We start from the raw sequence: 20,771 nt of genomic DNA on the forward strand, positions 1-20,771 counted from the left end.
ACTTCTGAAATTCACATTCACGTTTTTCCTCCTCATCCAGGCCTCTCTCCTAGAGGACCACAACTGCATCTTCCTCCTCCAGACACATTTTCCAGGGTGGATCTTCCCACTACAAGGCCTGCAAGCATCTGGCTCAGTCTCTAACACCCCCTTCCCCCCCACCCCTCCGTGTGGTCCCTGAGCTCCCACCCTGCAGCCCACCCACCTCCTTTGTCTTCCTTAAAGGCTCCACCACTTCCTGCCTCAGGAACTCACACACCGTGTCCACTTGGCCTGACAGCTCTTCCTGAGCTCTCTGCCCTCTTCTCATTTTTCGGGTCTAGCCTAAAACCATCTCCCTGGGGAGACCTTCCCCAGCCAATCTAAAGTCCCCCCCTGTAACTGTCCCCACGGTCCTTGTACTTTTGCTTCTCAGCCTTGACTACGATGTGTAATTACACACCCACTTGACTGTACCCACAGCCCGTCTCCCCACTCGACCGTCAGTCTGTTTTGTTCCCCAGGCTGTCCCTGGTGTCCAGCATGGCCCCTGACCCACAAAAGAGAGAAGAAGAGAGAGATAGGAGGCCTGTCCAATGGGCTGGTGCTAGCCAACTTAAGTACCCATAGAAAAGTGACACATTTCACTTGATCTAGTGAATCCACTGAAATATTATCTCCTGGAACAGCATGAGATGAGCTGGAAGGTCCAGATTCAAAAACCTCAATTGGGCACGCTCCTATTTCCTAGCCTCATCTTTCTGGGGAATGTGCCAGAATGAGATCAGCTCCCAGAGGACTTACAGCTCACCAGAAGAAGAGACGCATACCTGGAACCCTTAGAGAATCACTCAGAGAAAGAATATGTCCAAGTGTCAAAGTGATGGAGCAGAACATAGTAACCTCAAACCAAAGGTGAGAGCCATGCATGAGACTTTACGAAGGAAGGAGAGTCCAGGGAATTAACATCTGCGGGGAGGAAGGGAGGAGCATCTCATGCAGGGTGGGGCGGGAGAGAGCGAATGTACGAAGGAGGGAGCAAAGATGAAGCCTTTACTGCCGTCAGGGCTCCTCACCTGCCTCTCAAGGTGACTGAGACAGGCAGAGTAGTTTCACAGGGAAGACCATACAGGTTTGGGACAGCAATCGAGTATTCTCTGTGTTTCCACACACCAATTTAAAAACTCAAAGGACAATAATTTTCTTGGCCAAGAATCCTTCCTATGTTTTAACTCAAAGAGGAAAATGTTAGTGTTCAAACTAAAGGTATAAAAACCCAGGAAAAAAAAAAAAGAACAACCCCATGGGACTTCCCTGGCAGTCCAGTGGTTAAGACTCTGCATTTCCAATGCAGGGGGTGTGGGCTTGATCCCTGGTTGGGGAACTAAGATTCCATATGCCACGTGGTGCGGTTGAAAAAAAAGAACAGCCCTAAATGGAGATGCACGAAAGAACATTAGCCACACACCGTTGGGTAAAGCGGGTCCAAAAGTGCGCGGTGGAAAAGGGCACCAGGAGGAGGCCACCCGAGAACGGAGTGTGCACAGACCACCCCAAAGGGCAGCACCAAACACTTCACAGGGCAGCTTCAGTCTGAAAACAGTATTTTGCTGACAATTTCCAGTTACGAAATATATTAACTTACGTTCCCAAAACACAGTTGTCTCATTTCTGGCTTACGGGCCTTCTGGGAACGTAAAAGGGAAACACTGGTCTCTTGCTCTGAGTCCGTATGAATCAATTTTGCTTAAGCACACCTCTTTAACGGCTTTTCTCCTCACTCCTCCTGCATGGTCTTCTGTGACCGCTCTCTCCCGGGCATGTTGCCTCTGCAACCCTGCTCTGGGGGGCACAGGTGTCAGCAATATCTTGCCCTATTTTGAGTTCAGGGAGGAGCACATGTAATACAAGTTGGAACAGGGGGCAGGAAAATAAACGAGGTGTCTGCTGTAATGTATCTAGATGCACTTGGTACTGTGGGGTTTTGTTTTTTTTTTTTTTTTTGGGTACTGTGTTTTAAGTTAACCTGTAAGTGGGTGACAACATCCCACTCTGGAGACATGCACCTGAAGGAATAGAGGCCAGGGAGGCACCAGGGTCCACATTATAAATATGGACGGAGATCTCGCCACCGTCTGGGTATCCACAGGCTTCTTTGCTAAGGTAACTCTAACCAAAGTCTAATGAAACAGAAACAAACAACTGTTTATTTGACGTGGAAGATGAGGAGATACAAGAATCCAATGGCTTCTCTACGAATTAATGATTTGAAGCCATTACCCAGTGCTATAAGCAAAAGGCTTTTTTTCTTTATTAAATGAAGCAGACCACCAGGCTCTCAGGAATTCCTTATGCAAAGTCCCCATCACTTTGATCCATAAAGACCTCATATGCATGAAGGGATTTATACTGGCTGAACAGAGCAAAGGAATAGCTTTTGAGTTGAGAGACTAACGCTTGGGCTTAGGCTTGCTTTCTTCCTTGAAGTCCTTATGTCATTTTATATTGAAAGCATGACTTTGCAGAAACCTCGGAAGGTCCCCTAGCTCGTGCAGAAATCCCAAGGTGAATTTCAGGTACACAGAGCTGCGCGGATGCTGGGGAGAGGGCTCTGGAAAATACCAGGAGCTGCACAGGGGCGGGTGTGAATGTCACAGTTGTCAGGAGCTCTCCTGCTGCATTAATTAAAACCACTAATACATTCATAAAAACAAAATGTTTACTAGCTGTACAACTAGCCTGACGTACCAGAAAAGCTGAACGTCCCCAGGAAAGACAGAGTTTGAAGAAATAAGAGGTTAGCGGAATGAGCTCAAGCCAAACCCTCTTAGATGTCACCCAGACTCACACGGCGCAGCCCTGCACCCACGGCCCAGTTTCGGGAAGGAGCCGGAGTCTGAGGATGCGGGGTGTCCAACGTAAACCTACAGCCCTGGCGCACGAGCGTCCGACCTCCGAGGCCCGAGAGCTCAGAGAACACTATTGTTTTGAGGGTGAAACCACAGCAGGAATACAAATCCTTCTGAAGGAGGAAGGAAGGGAAGTGGATGTGGACCCCAGTGAACAAGTGGGACCAGGGCTGCAGAGCTCCACTGCTTCTTTCCCGTGTTCCTGGGCCCTGGAAGTAACCCAGGTCAGAGTTCCTCATGTGCGGTGAAGTCTCCTTCAAGCCAAGAGAAACAAGCAAAATATTCCCTGCTGTGGCTTCTCAGAGTCTGAAGTAACAAACCAAAACCAGCGGAAAGGAAATCAAATCTGTCCTGGGAAGCACGGCCCCTCTGCCTCTGAGAGGTTCGCCAACAGGGACTGCAGGCCACATGGAGACCAAAACATCAGTTTCCCTTCTGGAATTCCCTTCTGGAATTGCCTGCAGCCCAGATTCTTGAGAACAACTGCCAACTGTTCTGGGGTTCGGCCTGAGACGGGCACCCCAGGACTTTGGGTCCCTGCACCTGGCTAGGCACACGCTCCGAGGGCATCTCAGGACACAGTTTCCTGAGATAGCCACCGGCAGGTCGCTCTCTGGGGGTACCCAGGATGGAAAGCTGTTACCAAGGAAGCTGTGAAGGTTCAAGCTGGACGTCATCTGGGGAACAGCCGCAGATAAAGGTTATTCGTGAGACCAACGTAAAGATGGGGAAGCAAACACGACCCAGGACTGGGGACAAAGACAAGAGCCATCAGCTTCCATCAGTAACTGATCAGATGGACCCGGAGACGATCATGCTGAGTGAAGTAAGCCAAGCAGAGAATGACAAATACCATATGATATCACTTCTTACATGTGGAGTATAAAAAAAAAATACAAATGAATTTATTTACAAAACAGAAACAGCTGACAGACATAGAAAACAAACTTATGGTCACCAAAGGGGAAAGCGGAGGGATAAATTAGGAGTTTGGGATTGACATATACACACTACTATATATAAAATAGATAACCAATAAGGACCTACTGTATAGCACAGGGAACTGTGCTCAATATCTTGTAATAACCGGTAAGAGAAAAGAATCTGAAAAAAAGTATATATATATACACACACACGTATAACTGAATGACTTTGCTGTATACCTGAAACTAACACGACATTGTAAATCAACTATACTTCAATTAAAGAAAAAAAAACTCATCAGAAATGAGGAAAAGTTTTCCACACCGACTCTCCACCCACTTCCCAACTTCAGGTCACATGGGATGGAGACACCACTTCTTGCCGACGATCACGAGGCAAAAGAAATGACTAAAAGCTTCTCTTGTTTCGTTTGCCCAGAGTCATTCAGTTTCATGGGTGATTTTGGTTTTCTATACCTTTATCACTCTCTATTTTCTTTCTCCTCCCCTGGACATACTAACATAAAATGCTATAAAATACATAATTCTTTGATCAAAATAAATTTTATTTTTCAACAGGATTACTTCATTTTGATTCACGAAACCCAGACTCGGCAGGTGAAAGCACGGACTCGTGGAGATGGAGAATGAGGATGCACGGTGTGGGTCCGCAGTAACCAGGGCAGAACTGCAGGGTTTAGCATCTGTGGCATCGGACAAATTCACACAGAGGAAATGCTCTCCTCTGGAGCTCCCTGGTTTTTATCCTCTGACTCCCAGAGCATAAAAATGCAAGCTATCGGGGCTTCCCTGGTGGCGCAGTGGTTGAGAATCTGCCTGCCAATGCAGGGGACACGGGTTCGAGCCCTGGTCTGGGAAGATCCCACATGCCGTGGAGCAACTAGGCCCGTGAGCCACAACTACTGAGCCTGCGCGTCTGAAGCCTGTGCTCCGCAACAAGAGAGGCCGCGATAGTGAGAGGCCCGTGCACCGCGATGAAGAGTGGCCCCCGCTTGCCGCAACTAGAGAAAGCCCTCGCACAGAAACGAAGACCCAACACAGCCAAAAATAAAAATAAATTAATTAATTAATTTTTTTTTTTAAATGCAAGCTATGCTGAAAACACAAATCAGGTACTTACTGATTCCTTGAAAGAGCTCTTCGATATTAATTGCATTCTTTGCACTGGTCTCAACCACAACAGCACCAATGGCCTCTGCGTACTCCTTAGCATCCTTCAAGGGCACCTCCCTGGAAAAGAGGGCAAACCCAGACACAGATGAATGCTCGTTTGTACAGGATAAATAACCCGACGGAGCAAAGAAAAAGCTCACGTGCAAACAGCTCCCTTGTGGTCCTGCAGAATAATAACTCGGTTGCTCAGCAAGTATTGAAAACCTAGGATGGGTGAGGCTTTTTCAAGTTTAAAACCTGGTCTCTGGCATCCATGGAGATAAACTACTGTCCCCGGTCCCACCGAAGGAAAGAACTCCAGAACAGTAGGAAAAGGCTTTAGGAGTAAGGCCAGCTTTCAGAGTTAGGGTTGATTCCAAAAATTTTTCCCATAATAATGACTCAATATTTTAAAAAATTTGTGTATGTGCAAATGCATGCATACATGCTTTTCTAAGGATTTCCATATATTGCCTTTTATAAATCAGAGGAAATATGTGACATGATCTGAAAGTTTGGCAGTGAGCATGTTCACAGCTCCAATGGCACATTTAGATGAATAATCTAAAAAAGACATTTATTGATGTACTTCTCATGTGAAGATACTGTGGTGGATCCAAACATTTAAAAAGACACAGTTCCTATTCTCCAGAAGTTTACTGATGTATTCAACCAATATTTAGTGAGTGCTGTTGTATGCCAGCCTTTCTTTCAGGTGTAGAGAAAACCCTAGTCCCTGCCTTCTGGAATCTACACTTGAGAGCGAAGACACACACCCCCACGGACACGCTAAGGCACAACACTGTCATATCTGTGTGGATAGCAAAGTGCTCAGGAGTAGCGGGGTAGAGAGCCATGCATTTGATCAACGGAACCCAGGCAGGTGCCTTGGAGGAAGTCACTGAAGTGTGGCCACAAGCGGCAATGAGAACATGGACCAGGGCCTGTGATACAGCAGCCTGACGAAGGCCCCCCAGGTGGGGAGCGCCCTCATTCCCCCATCCCAGGTGCCATGGAAAGTCAACTCTGCACCCAGCACTGCCTTGGGTACAATGGAGGGTTGACAATGAAGGACGTGGGGTCTGAGTGCAGAGAAAGTCAGTGAAGGGGCTGAAAGGGTCCAGCAGGAATCGTGGACGGGCAGGTGGGCACCTAGTGGTCATGGAGGGCCGGCGACAGGGTCAGCTCCACATCCTAGGGAAACAGGGGCACGAAATGGACTAGAGGGGGAGGCAGGGGAGAGTTTGCCAGCTCCTCCAGTGCTTCAGGCAAGAGAATGCAGGGCTGGGCTAGGGGGATGCTACAGGGAAAGGGCAGAGGGCAGGGGAAAATCAAAACTGGGAGGGCAGTTCTTCTATAGGCCTCATCGATGGTTTCAACTGATGCATAAAGTTACTGGGAAGGGCTTCCCTGGTGGCGCAGTGGTTAAGAATCCTCCTGCCAATGCAGGGCACATGGGTTCAAGCCCTGGTCCAGTAAGAGCCCATATGCCGTGGAGCGACTAAGCCCGTGCGCCACAACTACTGAGCCCACGTGCTTAGAGCCCATGCTCCGCAACAAGAGAAGCCACCGCAATGAGAAGCCCGCGCACCGCAACGAAGAGTAGCCCCCGCGCAGCAACGAAGACCCAGTGTAGCCAGAAATAAAATAAATAAAATAAATAAATGTATATTAAAAAAGAAAGTTACTGGGCAACTTCTACCTGGCATTTAAATTCTCTCCAGACCCCAAATCATATGAGAGGAGGACTTTTCAGGCACTTCCTGGGAAAGGGTCCCACTGCCACCTTCAAGACGGTGGTCCCAGGAGAAAAGAGGCCTCCTGAGCCGTGTCAGCTGGAATCTGCACTTGCGTTATCATTCTCACCAAAGATGCACCGGGCAAAATGACCCTCCTGGATCTACCCTCTTTCTTGTTTTCTAACAGACAAGCCCTGGGCCTCTCAGTTATTAAAAATAGGTCTTCAGTTTTTTGGTGGCGGTGAATTTTACAGTTGAAATATTTCAGAAGAGGGCTTGTCTAGGTTCAGTCTGGCAAGTCACCTTATTTTTTCTGTCTTCCTGGCAGTCTTTATCAAACCACAAATTGAAGGGTGGGGCTCCTCTCTGCGCAAAGGTGGCGCAGATAAGACGGGCTGTGTCTGCTCATCTCTCCCTGGGGTGGGGGCCCATCTGGCAACCAAGCAAGCTGCAGCGACCCCTCCCCTGCGTTCTTAACTCCCCTCTCATCAGCCCCCTTGCTGGACGAAGAGGAGCAGAATAGTTTCTGCCAGGGTTACGGTGAGAACAAGGTCACTTGCAATGCAATACAACCTATCCATCCTGAGGACCGCAGTAAACCTCCGAGAAGGGTTAATTCTCTCAGAGCCAACAACACTGGGCCCTGAAATGCAGAGAGAAGAGAAGCGTGTCCTCAGATCTCCCCCAGGTTTCGAAACGGGTCTCGTTAAACAAATGACTGGCCAAGGTGACACAGTGACTCAGGGCAGAGACAGGGGCCAACGCAGGGCCCTCCGGCTCTGCCCCCTTTGCTCCTGTCACAACCAGCAAACAGGCACCCACATTCCAGAAGCTGTTCCTTCAATCTTTACGGACAAAGAAATAACCCCAAACTGCAGCACGCTGGAGGCGGGGCGGAGGCAGGGCCGGGTGCAGCCCGTCCTGTAGAACAGGTTCTCCCGCCAGGAGTCTGGAGGCCAGGCACGTCCCGCTCCTCTTAGATGAACAGAGATTAGAAGGACCACCCACTCCTGGGTCTGCGAAAGTGTGTCTCACCACTGTGATATCACACGAAATACGTCTTTGTCCCTGGTTCTTGGCGCAGAGCTCCTGAAGCCCATGGAGTTTCCAGAGTGGTCGGTGCGTCTTTGTTATTCACGAAGAGCCCCCAGGAGACCACACCTGAGTTTCTGATGGGGCTGCAGGACAGGAGCTGGTGGCCCAGCTGAGTAGAGGAGGGGGAACTTTCAGCCCCACTCACAACCTTGGGCAGGGGCGGGGGCTGGAGATTTAATCAGTCACGACCAAGTAATGACACCTCAATAAAAAGCCTTGAACACAAGGCTTGGGGAGCTGTGGGTTGGTGAACACACGGAGGTGCTGGGAGGGTGGGGTGCCCGGGGAGGGCGTTCGAGCTGCACGCAACAGCCCCTCCCTACCCCCCAAACCTTGTCTTATGTGTCTCTTCCATGTGCCTGGTCTTGAGTTGTATCCGTTATAAAAATGAATCACAAGTCTAGTGCTGTCTTGAGTTCTGTGAGTCTGTTCTAGTGAATGATTGAACCTGGGCGGGCCAGTCACGGACCCCCAAAATGCGTCGTCTGCTGGGCAGAAGCGTGGGTGACTTGGGGATAACCAAGACCTGCGCTGGTGTCTGAAGGGGCGGGCAGTCTCGTGGGACTGAGTTCATGACCCGTGGGGTCGGTGTTAACCGTGGGTCAGTCAGCATCAGAAATGTGCTGAGCTGCGGGACAGCTGGTTGGTGTCCAAGAACTGTCGCTGGAACAAACGGTACAGCTATAATCTGAAAGGAGAACCCTGGGGAGGTGAGTGGGTGCTTCCTCGGGGCCCTTGGCAGGTGTGTGACCATCCGGTGACCTTGGAACCCCCCCAGCTGTGTCTCGGGGGAGGCCACGCACAGCCCGGGCAGACTGGAAGGTGCCAGCGTCAACTGGTCTTCTGTAATCGCCATCACAGCAGACATGGCATCCATGACTTTCCTTCATTTCTTTCAACAAATATTTACCGAATGTCTGCCATAGGCTGGGCGCTGTGATAGGCCTTAAACAGATAACCTGAAACGAGTCCACCCAAGCCAAGGTATAAACACACAGCTAGTCAATTTTGATGGGAAAGAGTATTTTCAGACTTTCAAGATGAAGCTACATACACAAAGTCAGGACTCCCAGAAGTCACCCTGGAGACCATGGAGAAAAACACCAACTTCCAGGGACCACAAGAAGGAACGGAGTCAGGATGAGCGTGCAGAGCTGGGTGACAGCGGGGCGGGGGTGGTGGTGAAAGCATCACAGGTCAGGATCTGGGATGGGCGGCTGCCTCCAGCAGACTGGCCTGCGTTGGGCATGCGGTTACAGCCTCAGAGGGCTCATAGCCGTGTGAAGAGCAAATGGGCTTGGAAAACATCACTTCTCTGTTTATACTCACCGCCTTTCAGCCACAAACCGGCCGCTCTCCCTGTAAACCTGCTGTTTCCTAGGCCAGAAGCCCTGGAGGTGCCTACAAGGCGTCCCCTCCCCTCTCACCCCGAAGTGATCAGGCCCTGGTCCCCATCACTCAGGTTTCTGCTGTTGCCTCTACCTGGTCCTCCAGCCTCCTGCAATCTATCACCCCCAGGCCTACCGTGGGGATCTTTCAAAACTACACATCTATCAAGTATTCCGTGAATAGAATTCTTCCATGTCTTCCAACCAATGAAACCTAGCGCCTTAGCAGGACGAGGCTTCCTGCCTTAGTCCTCCCCGTTCATGCCCGAAGTGACAGCCACTCTGGGACCTCGCTGTGCTCGCGTCTGTTTCTGGGCCTTGCACCTGCTCTGGTCCACCCCTCCCCGCCCCCTTCCACACGTGGCCTCCTGGAGAGCTCCGCGCAGCACCCCCTTCTCGAGAGCAGCCTGGGGGCTGCCATCATCCTGGTGAGATTCTGTCTCCCTAATGGGCTGTGGATCTCTTACGATCAGGACCACGTTTTGTTTTTAAGGGGCCGGGATCCTAGTGGTGCCAGGCACCTAGGAGGTGATCGGCAAGTACCTGCTGAATGACTGAGTGACAGTCACACCCAGTGGCCTTCAGCAGAGAGGAGGACTGAGGTAGAGGGACCATGGGGTCTTCGGAGGAAAGATGGGGAGTGCTGACAAGGACAACTGGAAAAGTCCTGGGGGGCGAAGACTCACCCAGCCTTCTGAAAGGGCCAGGAGGGAGGCTTAGGGCTGAAAACACAGGAAAGGGGGCGTCTCCTCTCAGCCCCAGGCTCGGATGGTAATCAGGTGTTATATTTCAGCAGGGTCCACGCAGCGTGGACGGTATGTGTCTGGGACTCAGGCAGAGCCCACAGCCCTGGGAGGCTCCCCATGGGGCAGGAGGGCAGGAAACAGCATCCTTGTGGCTCGGGATTTCTCAACAGGCTGTGCCGCCCAATGAGGGTCCATGTTTTGTTGGTGGTGGGTGTAACCCGGCAACACGGCAGCTGACTCATTCCAACCCCAGGGCTATTTAATTCCCCATGAGCCTCCTCCACGGATGGCAGGGGGAGAGGAGGTCAGGGATCCCAAGAAGGAGCTCCTGGGCCCCACCTGTCAGGAGGGGAATCCAACCTGAAGGCCAGGGCAGAATAGCGCTCTGCCCCTAGGAGTTCATTGGCAAGTTCACCTCCTGTGTCCCTCCTGAAAGTCAACGGAGACAGGTGACCTCCACTGGGCCTCCCGTGCAGAAGAGCAGTACTGTGGCAGTGAATTCTCGTTCAGAAGCTCTGAATGACAGGTGGCCTAGTCAGTACCCAATGTGAGGAAGGTACCTCAACGTGCTGCTCACAGAAGTAAAATGTTCTTCTCCTTCAGTACACAGCCTCATCATGTCTCCCTCGCTCGGGTCTTAGCCCCTGTGCTGCCAGATGGGCAAATGCTTTACCATTTTATTTTATTTTACTTATTTTTGAATTTTATTTTATTTTTTTTATACAGCAGGTTCTTATTAGTCATCAGTTTTATACACATCAGTGTATACATGTCAATCCCAATCGCCCAATTCATCACACCACCCCCCCAACCCCCTGCAGCTTTCCCCCCTTGGTGTCCATATGTTTGTTCTCTACATCTGTGTGTCTATTTCTGCCCAGCAAACCAGTTCATCTGTACCATTTTTCTAGGTTCCACATATATGTATTAATATACGATATTTGTTTTTCTCTTTCTGACTTACCTCACTCTGTATGATAGTCTCTAGATCCATCCACATCTCAACAAATGACCCAATTTCATTCCTTTTTATGGCTGAGTAATATTCCATTGTATATATGTACCACAGCTTCTTTATCCATTCGTCTGTTGATGGGCATTTAGGTTGCTTCCATGACCTGGCTATTGTAAATAGTGCTACAAGGAACTTTGGGGTGCATGTGTCTTTTTGAATTATGGTTTTCTCTGGGTATATGCCCAGTAGTGGGATTGCTAGATCATATGGTAATTCTATTTTTAGTTTTTTAAGGAAGCTCCATACTGTTCTCCATAGTGGCTGTATCAATTTACATTCCCACCAACAGTGCAAGAGGGTTCCCTTTTTTCCACACCCTCTCCAGCATGTTGTTTGTAGATTTTCTGATGATGCCCATTCTAACTGGTGTGAGGTGATACCTCATTGTAGTTTTGATTTGCATTTCTCTAATAATTAGTGATGTTGAGCAGCTTTTCATGTGCTTCTTGGCCATCTGTATGTCTTCCTTGGAGAAATGTCTATTTAGGTCTGCTGCCCATTTTTGGATTGGGTTGTTTTTTTAATATTGAGCTGCATGAGTGGTTTATATATTTTGGAGATTAATCCTTTGTCCATTGATCTGTTTGTAAATATTTTCTCCCATTCTGAGGGTTGTCTTTTCGTCTTGTTTATGGTTTCCTTTGCTGTGCAAAAGCTTTGAAGTTTCATTAGGTCCCATTTGTTTATTTTTGTTTTTATTTCCATTACTCTAGGAGGTGGGTCAAAAAAGATCTTGCTGTGATTTATGTCAAAGAGTGTTCTTCCTATGTTTTCCTCTAAGAGTTTTATAGTGTCCAGTCTTACATTTAGGTCTCGAATCCATTTTGAGTTTATTTTTGTGTATGGTGTTAGGGAGTGTTCTAATTTCATTCTTTTACATGCAGCAGTCCAGTTTTCCCAGCACCACTTATTGAGGAGACTGTCTTGCCTCCTTTGTCATAGCTTAGTTGACCATATGCATGGGTTTATCTCTGGGCTTTCTATCTTGTTCCATTGATCTATATTTCTGTTTTTGTGCCAGTACCATATTGTCTCGATTACTGTAGCTTTGTAGTATAGTCTGAAGTCAGAGAGTCTGATTCCTCCAGCTCTGCGTTTTTCCCTCAAGACTGCTTTGGCTATTCGGGGTCTTTTGTGTCTCTGTACAAATTTTAAGATTTTTTGTTCTAGTTCTATAAAAAATGCCATTGGTAATTTGATAGGGATTGCATTGAATCTATAGATTGCTTTTGGGTAGTATAGTCATTTTCACAATATTGATTCTTCCAATCCAAGAACATGGTATATCTCTCCATCTGTTGGTATCATCTTTAATTTCTTTCATCAGTGTCTTATAGTTTTCTGCATACAGGTCTTTTGTCTCCCCAGGTAGGTTTATTCCTAGGTATTTTATTCTTTTTGTTGCAATGGTGAATGGGATTGTTTCCTTAATTTCTCTTTCTGGTCTTCCGTTTTTAGTGTATAGGAATGCAAGAGATTTCTGTGCATTAATTTTGTATCCTGCAACTTTACCAAATTCATTGATTAGCTCTAGTAGTTTTCTGGTGGCATTTTTACAATTCTCTATGTATAGTATCATGTCATCTGAAAACAGTGACAGTTTTACTTCTTCTTTTCCAATTAGTATTCCTTTTATTTCTTTTTCTTCTCTGATTGCAGTGGCTAGGACTTCCCAAACTATGTTGAATAATAACTGTAATTCATTTCTAATCTCATAGCATTGTGGTCAGAAAAGATGCTTGATATGATTTCAATTTTCTTAAATTTACTGAGGCTTGATCTGTGACCCAGGATGTGATCTATCCTGGAGAATGTTCCATGTGCACTTGAGAAGAAAGTGTAATCTGCTGTTTTTGGATGGAATGTCCTATAAATATCAATTAAATCTATCTGGTCTATTGTGTCATTTAAAGCTTCTGTTTCCTTATTTATTTTCATTTTGGATGATCTGTCCATTGGTGTAAGTGAGGTATTAAAGTCCCCCACTATTACTGTGTTACTGTCGATTTCCTCTTTTATAGCTGTTAGCAGTTGCCTTATGTATTGAGGTGCTCCTATGTTGGGTACATATATATTTATAATTGTTATATCTTCTTCTTGGATTGACCCCTTGATCATTATGTAGTGTCCTTCCTTGTCTCTTGTAACATTCTTTATTTTAAAGTCTATTTTATCTGATATGAGTATAGCTACTCCAGCTTTCTTTTGATTTCCATTTGCCTGGAATATCTTTTTCCATCCCCTCATTTTCAGTCTGTATGTGTCCCTAGGTCTGAAGTGGGTCTCTTGTAGACAGCATATATATGGGTCTTGTTTTTGTATCCATTCAGCAAGCCTGTGTCTTTTGGTAGGAGCATTTAATCCATTCATGTTTAAGGTAATTATCAATATGTATGTTCCTGTGACCATTTTCTTAATTGTTCTGGGTTTGTTTTTGTAGGTCCTTTTCTTCTCTTGTGTTTCCCACTTAGAGAAGTTCCTTTAGCATTTGCTGTAGAGCTGGTTTGGTGGTGCTGAATTCTCTTAGCTTTTGCTTGTCTGTAAAGCTTTTGATTTCTCCATCGAATCTGAGATCCTTGCTGGGTAGAGTAATCTTGGTTGTAGGTTCTTCCCTTTCATCACTTTAAATATATCATGCCACTGCCTTCTGGCTCGCAGAGTTTCTGCTGAGAAATCAGCTGTTAACCTTATGGGAGTTCCCTTGTATGCTATTTGTCATTTTTCCCTTGCTGCTTTCAGTTTTTCTTTGTCTTTAATTTTTGCCAATTTGATTACTATGTGTCTTGGTGTGTTTCTCCTTGGGTTTATCCTGTATGGGACTCCCGATGCGCACACTACTTTGTGTGTGCCCTCCAAGAGTGGAGTCTCTGTTTCCTCCAGTCCTGTCAGAGTCCTGCAGTCAAATCCCACTAGCCTTCAAAGTCTGATTCTCTAGGAATTCCTCCTCCCGTTGCCAGACCCCCAGGTTCAGAAGCCTGACGTGGGGCTCAGAACCTTCACTCCAGTGGGTGGACTTCTGTGGTATAAGTGTTCTCCAGTTTGTGAGTCACCCACCCAGCAGTTATGGGATTTGATTTTATTGTGATTGCACCCCTCCTACCATCTTATTGTGGCTTCTCCTTTGTCTTTGGATGTGGGGTACTTTTTTTGGTGAGTTCCAGTGTCTTCCTGTCGATGACTGTTCAGCAGTTAGTTGTGATTCTGGTGTTCTCACAAGAGGGAGTGAGAGCATGTCCTTCTACTCCGCCATCTTGGTTCAGGGCCTCCGCTTTACCATTTTAAATGTAACGTAGGGACTTCCCTGGTGGCAAAGTGGTTTAGAATCCGTCTGCCAATGCAGGGGACACGGGTTGGATCCCTGGTCCAGGAAGATCCCACATGCCACGGAGCAACTAAGCCCCTGCGCCACAACTACTGAGCCTGCGCTCTAGAGCCCACGAGCCACAACTACTAAGCCCATGCACCACAACTACTGAGCCCGTGCACCTAGAGCCCATACTCTGCAACAAGAGAAGCCACTCCAATGAGAAGCCCGCGCACCACAATGAAGAGTAGACCCCGCTCCCCACAACTAGGGAAAGCCTATGTGCAGCAATGAAGACCCAACGCAGCCAAAAATAAATAAATTAATTTATATAAAAAATATAAATGTAACATAAGTTGATATTATAAATTGCTCAAAACTATACCTGGCACATAGAAGGTGTTTACTTAATACATCTTTACAAAGATGGCACCACTTTCTTAGAGAATGCCAAAAACATAGAGGAAATGAAGCAAGTGGAGGAAACAAGTAAGTAGGAGGCTCAAATTGCCTCAGAGCCTGAATACATTTATTTGACTCACGCTCCTCATTTTACAGCCCACGAAGGCTCCCAGGCCAGTCATCACTGTTCCACAGAAGAACGGGGGACACAGGGTACATCATTAAATACACTAACCACCATAAATCACCCCAAGAGTAAAATTACATCATAGTTTAAAGTCCTTACTCCATGAGAAAAATCTGACATTAATTCTGAGTAACTTTTATTCAAAGTTGGTGCACAACTTTTCATAAGCCACGGATATTTCTTGTTCTGTAATATTCTTACCCGTGTTCTCTGCACACTTTGGTTTGGATTGTTTGGATATTTAAAAATTTATTCGTAAGCGCTCTTTGCATACTAAGGAACCTAGCCTTCTGTAATATATTTTCCACATTTTTTTTCAGCTTAGCATTTTTATTTAGACGTTGTTGTGGCATTTTTGCCACACAGGAGTTTTCATGTAGTCAGACTTATTGATCACTTTCTTCTATGACTTCTGAGTTTTGTATCATGATTAAACAGTTCATTCCAATTCCAAGATTATTTTAAAGATTCCACTGCTTTCTCTAACTTTTATGGTTTTGTTACTTTACAGTTAAATCCTTGATCCACTTTGAATTTATTTTCTCTCTTTTTTCCCCTAATTATCCCAAAACCATATATTGAACTATCCCCTTTTTTGGACTTATTTAAATATCATCTTTATCATATACTAAATATCCCTATGTATTTCACCCTATGTCTTGATTCTGTAGTCTGTTCATTGATTTTCTGTCTAGTTCTCTGACAATGCTGTACTATGATATCACTAAATCACTAAAATATATTTCAATATGTGATGAGATTAGTCCTTCCAATACAATTTTTGCCTGTTTGTTTTTCTAGGTGAATTTTAAGATCATTTTGTAAAAACCTTTTAAAAATGTAACTTTAAATTATCTGAGGTAATTTGCCTGGAAGCTCAGTGAATTCATGATGCAGGTGCACAAAAGTCTTCATTAATTTAGAGCAAACTGACATTTCTACAATACTACTCAGTTTTCCTATCCAAGGAAAAAGTACCTTTTTTGTCCTATCCTAGAACTGTAACATTTATCTATATAGGTCTTGCTCAATTCTTGCTAAATTCATTCCTAGGAATTACAATATTTCAAATTTTAAAAATGACACACACACCAAAAAAGTCTATTACTCATTTACATTGTTACTTATAAAGAGGGTTTTAACTTCTACTTGATTTTCTAATTGATATAGGTAAAGAATAGTTCTTTTTTTTTTTTTTTTTTTTGCCTGTGTTGGGTCTTTGTTGCTGCACGCGGGCTTTCTCTAGTTGCGGCAAGAGGGGCCTACTCTTCGTTGCAGTGCACGGGCTTCTCATTGGGTGGCTTCTCTTGTTGTGGAGCACGGGCTCTAGGTGCATGGGCTTCAGTAGTTGTGGCACTCGGGCTCAGTAGTTGTGGCTCACGGGCTCTAGAGCGCAGGCTCAGCAGTTGTGGCACACGGGCTTAGTTGCTCCGCGGCATGTGGGATCTTCCTGGACCAGAGGTCTAACCCGTGTCCCCTGCATTGACAGGCGGATTCTTAACCACTATGCCACCAGGGAAGCCCAAGAATAGTTCTTGTATATAGGTAAAGAACAGTTCTTCAGTAGATAATCTTGGTTTTCCTAATCCTGCTTGCAATTAAAGAAATTCACATGAAAATGCGGATCGCATCATTCATGCATCAGACTGGCCAAGATGAAAACGTTTACTATCTGCAGTGCTAGCATGTGGAGACAGAGGGGGGCTCAAACACTGCTGGCAGGGTAACCATGTGATTCCAGAGTTCGTGGGTAACTGCATAGCAGCCATGTCTCCTAAGAAGTTTTCAGGTGTCTTGGAGCAGGTGCACAAAAGTCCTCATTTTCCCAGAAAATTAAACACATATGTCAAAAAACAAGACACTTTGATGCTAAAAACAAAGAGACAAAATGACATACATCCAAGCTTCCCGCACTTCTCTCTGTCACATTAACAACCATCACTAAGCTTCTCTAGACGTCTTCAGAGGATGCCTAATGCATCTTGTAGAGCATCAGTCTCAGGTGTGTTCTACAGACCTCCTAGCCCATGATCATTCAGGGCTTGTTAGAAATGAATACCCCTGTGCCCCAGACCTACTGAAGCAGAATGTTTAGTGGGCACATCCCAGAAATAGGCATTTTAGCAACTTCACGACAGCTTCTTATGCTTTCTATAGCTTGAAAACAACTCTTTTAGAAGGTAGACTGTAAAATATTGAGTTTGATATTTCTGCAGTCTATCCAATTCATAATCTGACACTATCAAGTCCAGAGTTTGGAAATCTGTATTAAGATGACTATATGTAGGACATAATAAAGTATACATTTATCAGGCACCATTTTATAAGTGATAAAAGAATAGCGGCCTCATGAGCTCTAAACAACAGAAAACTTCTGGTGTTTCTGGTGTGTTCTAGCATGTATATGATATTTCTAAAATACCATACCAGCAATAACCAAGCATTTTATATTCTGCCAGACTTCTGGGATATGACAGTTACCATTTCACTGAAAAATGTTTGCCCTGTAATTTTACTCTCTCCACCAACCACAGCCCCCTTCCAACCAAGGTCAAACTGAAGCAACCAACTAAGCTGGCCATGAGGACGCAGCAAGGCACTGTGAGCAGGAGAGGCTGTTGAATGTCTGCTGGCATTATTTTTTTCAAAACCCTCCCATGTGTTTAAGGCATTCTAGCCAAAAGCAATGGAAATCGTTCACAACATTCCACCAAAGCCCATCAGAGGAAGGCTGCAGGCTGTTTGCAAAGGCTGTTGTGTGTCATGAAGTGGTCTCCGTCTCCCCAGCTCCCTCAAGCAGCCACTGAAATGAATAATCAGGGCTTACTGTGCTCCTACCAGCTCGTATTTTCTCTAAATATCCAAGATATTTGTGTAGCACCCAGAGGAGGCAACCATGTTAGCAATAATTAAAGCAGCAAAATCTCTGTTCAAAATGCCAGTTCTTTCAGACCCTCAGATTGGTTTATCTGCCAGGTGGAACTAAAACTTAAATGAACTTTAAAAAAAAAAAGAATTACTACCTTCTCAATAAATATCTGATTGGAAAATAACTCTTTACGATGATCTAAGCACTTACAGTTAAAGCACTTGGCATGTGTACCCAGGGAAGGATTTCTGTTCCCAGGGGGCCGAGCCTGCTTATTAATGCGTCTGCAAATGCTATTAACCTGGGGCCAAATTCCTGGTGTCAGGTTCAAACAAGCAGTGTCAGGTTCCTGCCACAGACTTACATGGACTGTTTCTCATGGAAAATGTCAGAATTTGAATCGAATGAGGACTGAGCAGAAAACACAGGTTCCTGATGGGGGCCTGGCCTCTCCTTTGCTTCCAAATACCCCTTCTCCAGACAGAAATGTAGGCTAGTCCCAAGAGGCCAGAGAAACCACTGGAAAAAATCATTAGCTCCAAATTCTCTGAGCAGAATCAAATCAGCTGCCATTTATTTTCTCTCGGTAGATCAGAAATTATTTTCCCTCTTGGATCCTGTTCGTACTTCTTAGGAGAGGAACATAGAACAAACATCAAACATCGGCTCTGGGACAGACTACCTGGGTTTAAAGCTGGGCCCTACATCTTCTCAGCCACAGGGACCTGGGCAAGCTCTTCAGTCTCCGTGCCTCTGTTTCCTTATTGATAAGATGGGGGAATGATTGTAACTCTCACCGGACTGTGAAGATGCAGTTAAACTACTTATAATAGTATCTGGCACATAGTAAGCATTCAATTCAGATTGACAATGATGATAATGGTGATGATGGTTAAACTTGTTTTCAATCCACTGCCTAAGTGAACAGTATATAAAGATAAGTAAATATCGTGCCATTTGAAAGTAACCACTGACATAGCTGTATTTCTTCACAGAAGTCACATTTTGAACTCTTAAAGGTCTGGGCAATATGTAAAGTGAAAGGGGGAAAGATTGTTGTATCTTCTAAGAAAATCTCCAGCAACAAAAGCTTATCCCTCTGTTTAATCATACATCAGTTGATAATTTTTTAAAACATCCCTCCCCCGCCCCGTAAGAAGGTTACAATGATCCCTATGGTTCTGGATTAAAGTCAGAGTTATCAATATGAACTTATGTTTATCTTAATATAGATACAAATGGATACTTATAGAAATAATTATAGATATGTGTGTATGTATACTCCTGTTAGCATACATACATATATTTCCCAGCTCTGTTCACCCAGAGGGCCTAGACTCAATGACACCCCAGTAGCAATGAGCACACCCAGCCCAGATCTTGGTTTCTAAATACCCTTCTCCAATAAAAGGAATGAGGGCTGCTTGGAGAAATGGCTGAATCTAGGGTTGTAGCCTAAACCATCCAAGATGGGCCTGGAACATCTTATGGTGTCAGAAAGTAAGGAAGTGCTCAAAACCCAAAATGATGCGTACATGTTAAAGGGACACAGGTGCCAAAAGAAAGAGCTCCCAGCGGCCAAAGTGGGAGCAATTTGGGTAACAAATTAAATGATACAATACTGCATTATAACTTAAAGTATAAAATAAATATCCATGAGTCCACACTGATATAAGTAAATGACTGAATAAATAAATTGGGGGTGAGACAAATTTCATCAGCAGAAGAATTACAAATAATTTATGTAGGGACTCCTCCCTCGGGGAGGTTGAGGATAATCCTCACCCCTTGAGTGAGGGCTGGGAACAGGGACTGCCTTCCAAAGAGCATGGTAAGCAAAGCGGGGGAGGGTAACTTTACAGTCACCACCTCAGCCAAGTGATCAAGGTCAATATCATCAGGGATGACAAATCATGTTGATAACATGAACACTTGCTATGCTTAATTAATAATAAAGTAATGAAAAGAGCACTTCACCCCCGTGGTCTTCCTCCCCAAAACACAAACCCTCAGTCTAATCATGAGAAACACATCAGGCAAACCCCAATTGAGAGATAGTCTCCAAAATATCTGACTAGTACTAAAAACTGCCAAGGTCATCAAAAACAAAGGAAGTTTGAGAAATTGTCCCAGCCCAAAGGAGCCTAAAGAGACATGGCAACTAGATGTAATATGATATTCTGGGTGGGATCCTATAATAAAAAAGGGATATTAGGGGAAAAGTAATGAAATCTGAGTAAAGTATGGACTTCAGTTAATAATAAAGTATCAATGTAGGTTCCTTAGCTGTGACAAATGTACCACAGTAATTAATGTAAGATGTTAACAATAGGGAAAACTGGATATGGGGTATATGGGAACTCCATACTATCTTTGCAACTTTTCTGTAAATATAAAACTATTCTAAACTAAAGTTTATTTCAATATTTTTTAAATCGGCCATAAAAATAAACACTCCCCAACACACACATGTAGATTTGCGCCCCAACACTCTCCTAATCTCCACCAGACCAGAACTCACACATCCACACCCACACCCTACACTCTCATGAAACCTTCCCTGGGCCCAACAAATATCGGTTACAGAGATTCCAGACCATATCAGAAGTCCAAGACCATTTATCAAGACCCATGATAAAGCTGTGATAATTAAGTCAGTGTAGTATAGGTATGAGGATAGGTAAGTCGGCTTGTGAAACAGAACAGAGAGCCCTAGAAACAGACCTGTGCACCCAGGACACGTGATACATGACTGAGGTGGAATTTCAGTGGGGAGAGAATGGACTTTACAACCAAGAGTGCTGAGACGACTGGATATCCACATAGGAGAAACTAGGCAGCACACATAAAATCAGTGCCAAGTGACTTAAAGACAGACAGGAAAACAAAACTGTAAAGTTTTGATAATCAACACAGTGGAATATCTTCATGATCTCGGGGGTACAGAAAGATTTCTTAAATGATTCGCCCTCCCTCGACCATTCCCCCCCAAAAAACATAAAGGAAAAAATTGATAAATTCTCTTAGGTAGGAATTACAGGC

The 20,771-nt window shown here is 45.2% G+C and overlaps 1 protein-coding gene across 1 annotated transcript in view; it reads right to left on the minus strand.

Annotated features, from left to right (window-relative positions):
• RAB31 (RAB31, member RAS oncogene family) overlaps positions 1–20,771 on the minus strand; it is a 109,198-nt gene that overhangs the window by 12,248 nt on the left and 76,179 nt on the right. Inside the window, exon 6 of the mRNA XM_036823480.1 lies at positions 4,953–5,062. Within this exon, the coding sequence (XP_036679375.1) occupies positions 4,953–5,062 (110 nt within the window). The remainder of the gene's footprint in view (positions 1–4,952; positions 5,063–20,771) is intronic.

Source organism: Balaenoptera musculus, chromosome 14 (genome assembly GCF_009873245.2).
Source record: "Balaenoptera musculus isolate JJ_BM4_2016_0621 chromosome 14, mBalMus1.pri.v3, whole genome shotgun sequence".
Lineage (NCBI taxonomy): Eukaryota > Metazoa > Chordata > Mammalia > Artiodactyla > Balaenopteridae > Balaenoptera > Balaenoptera musculus.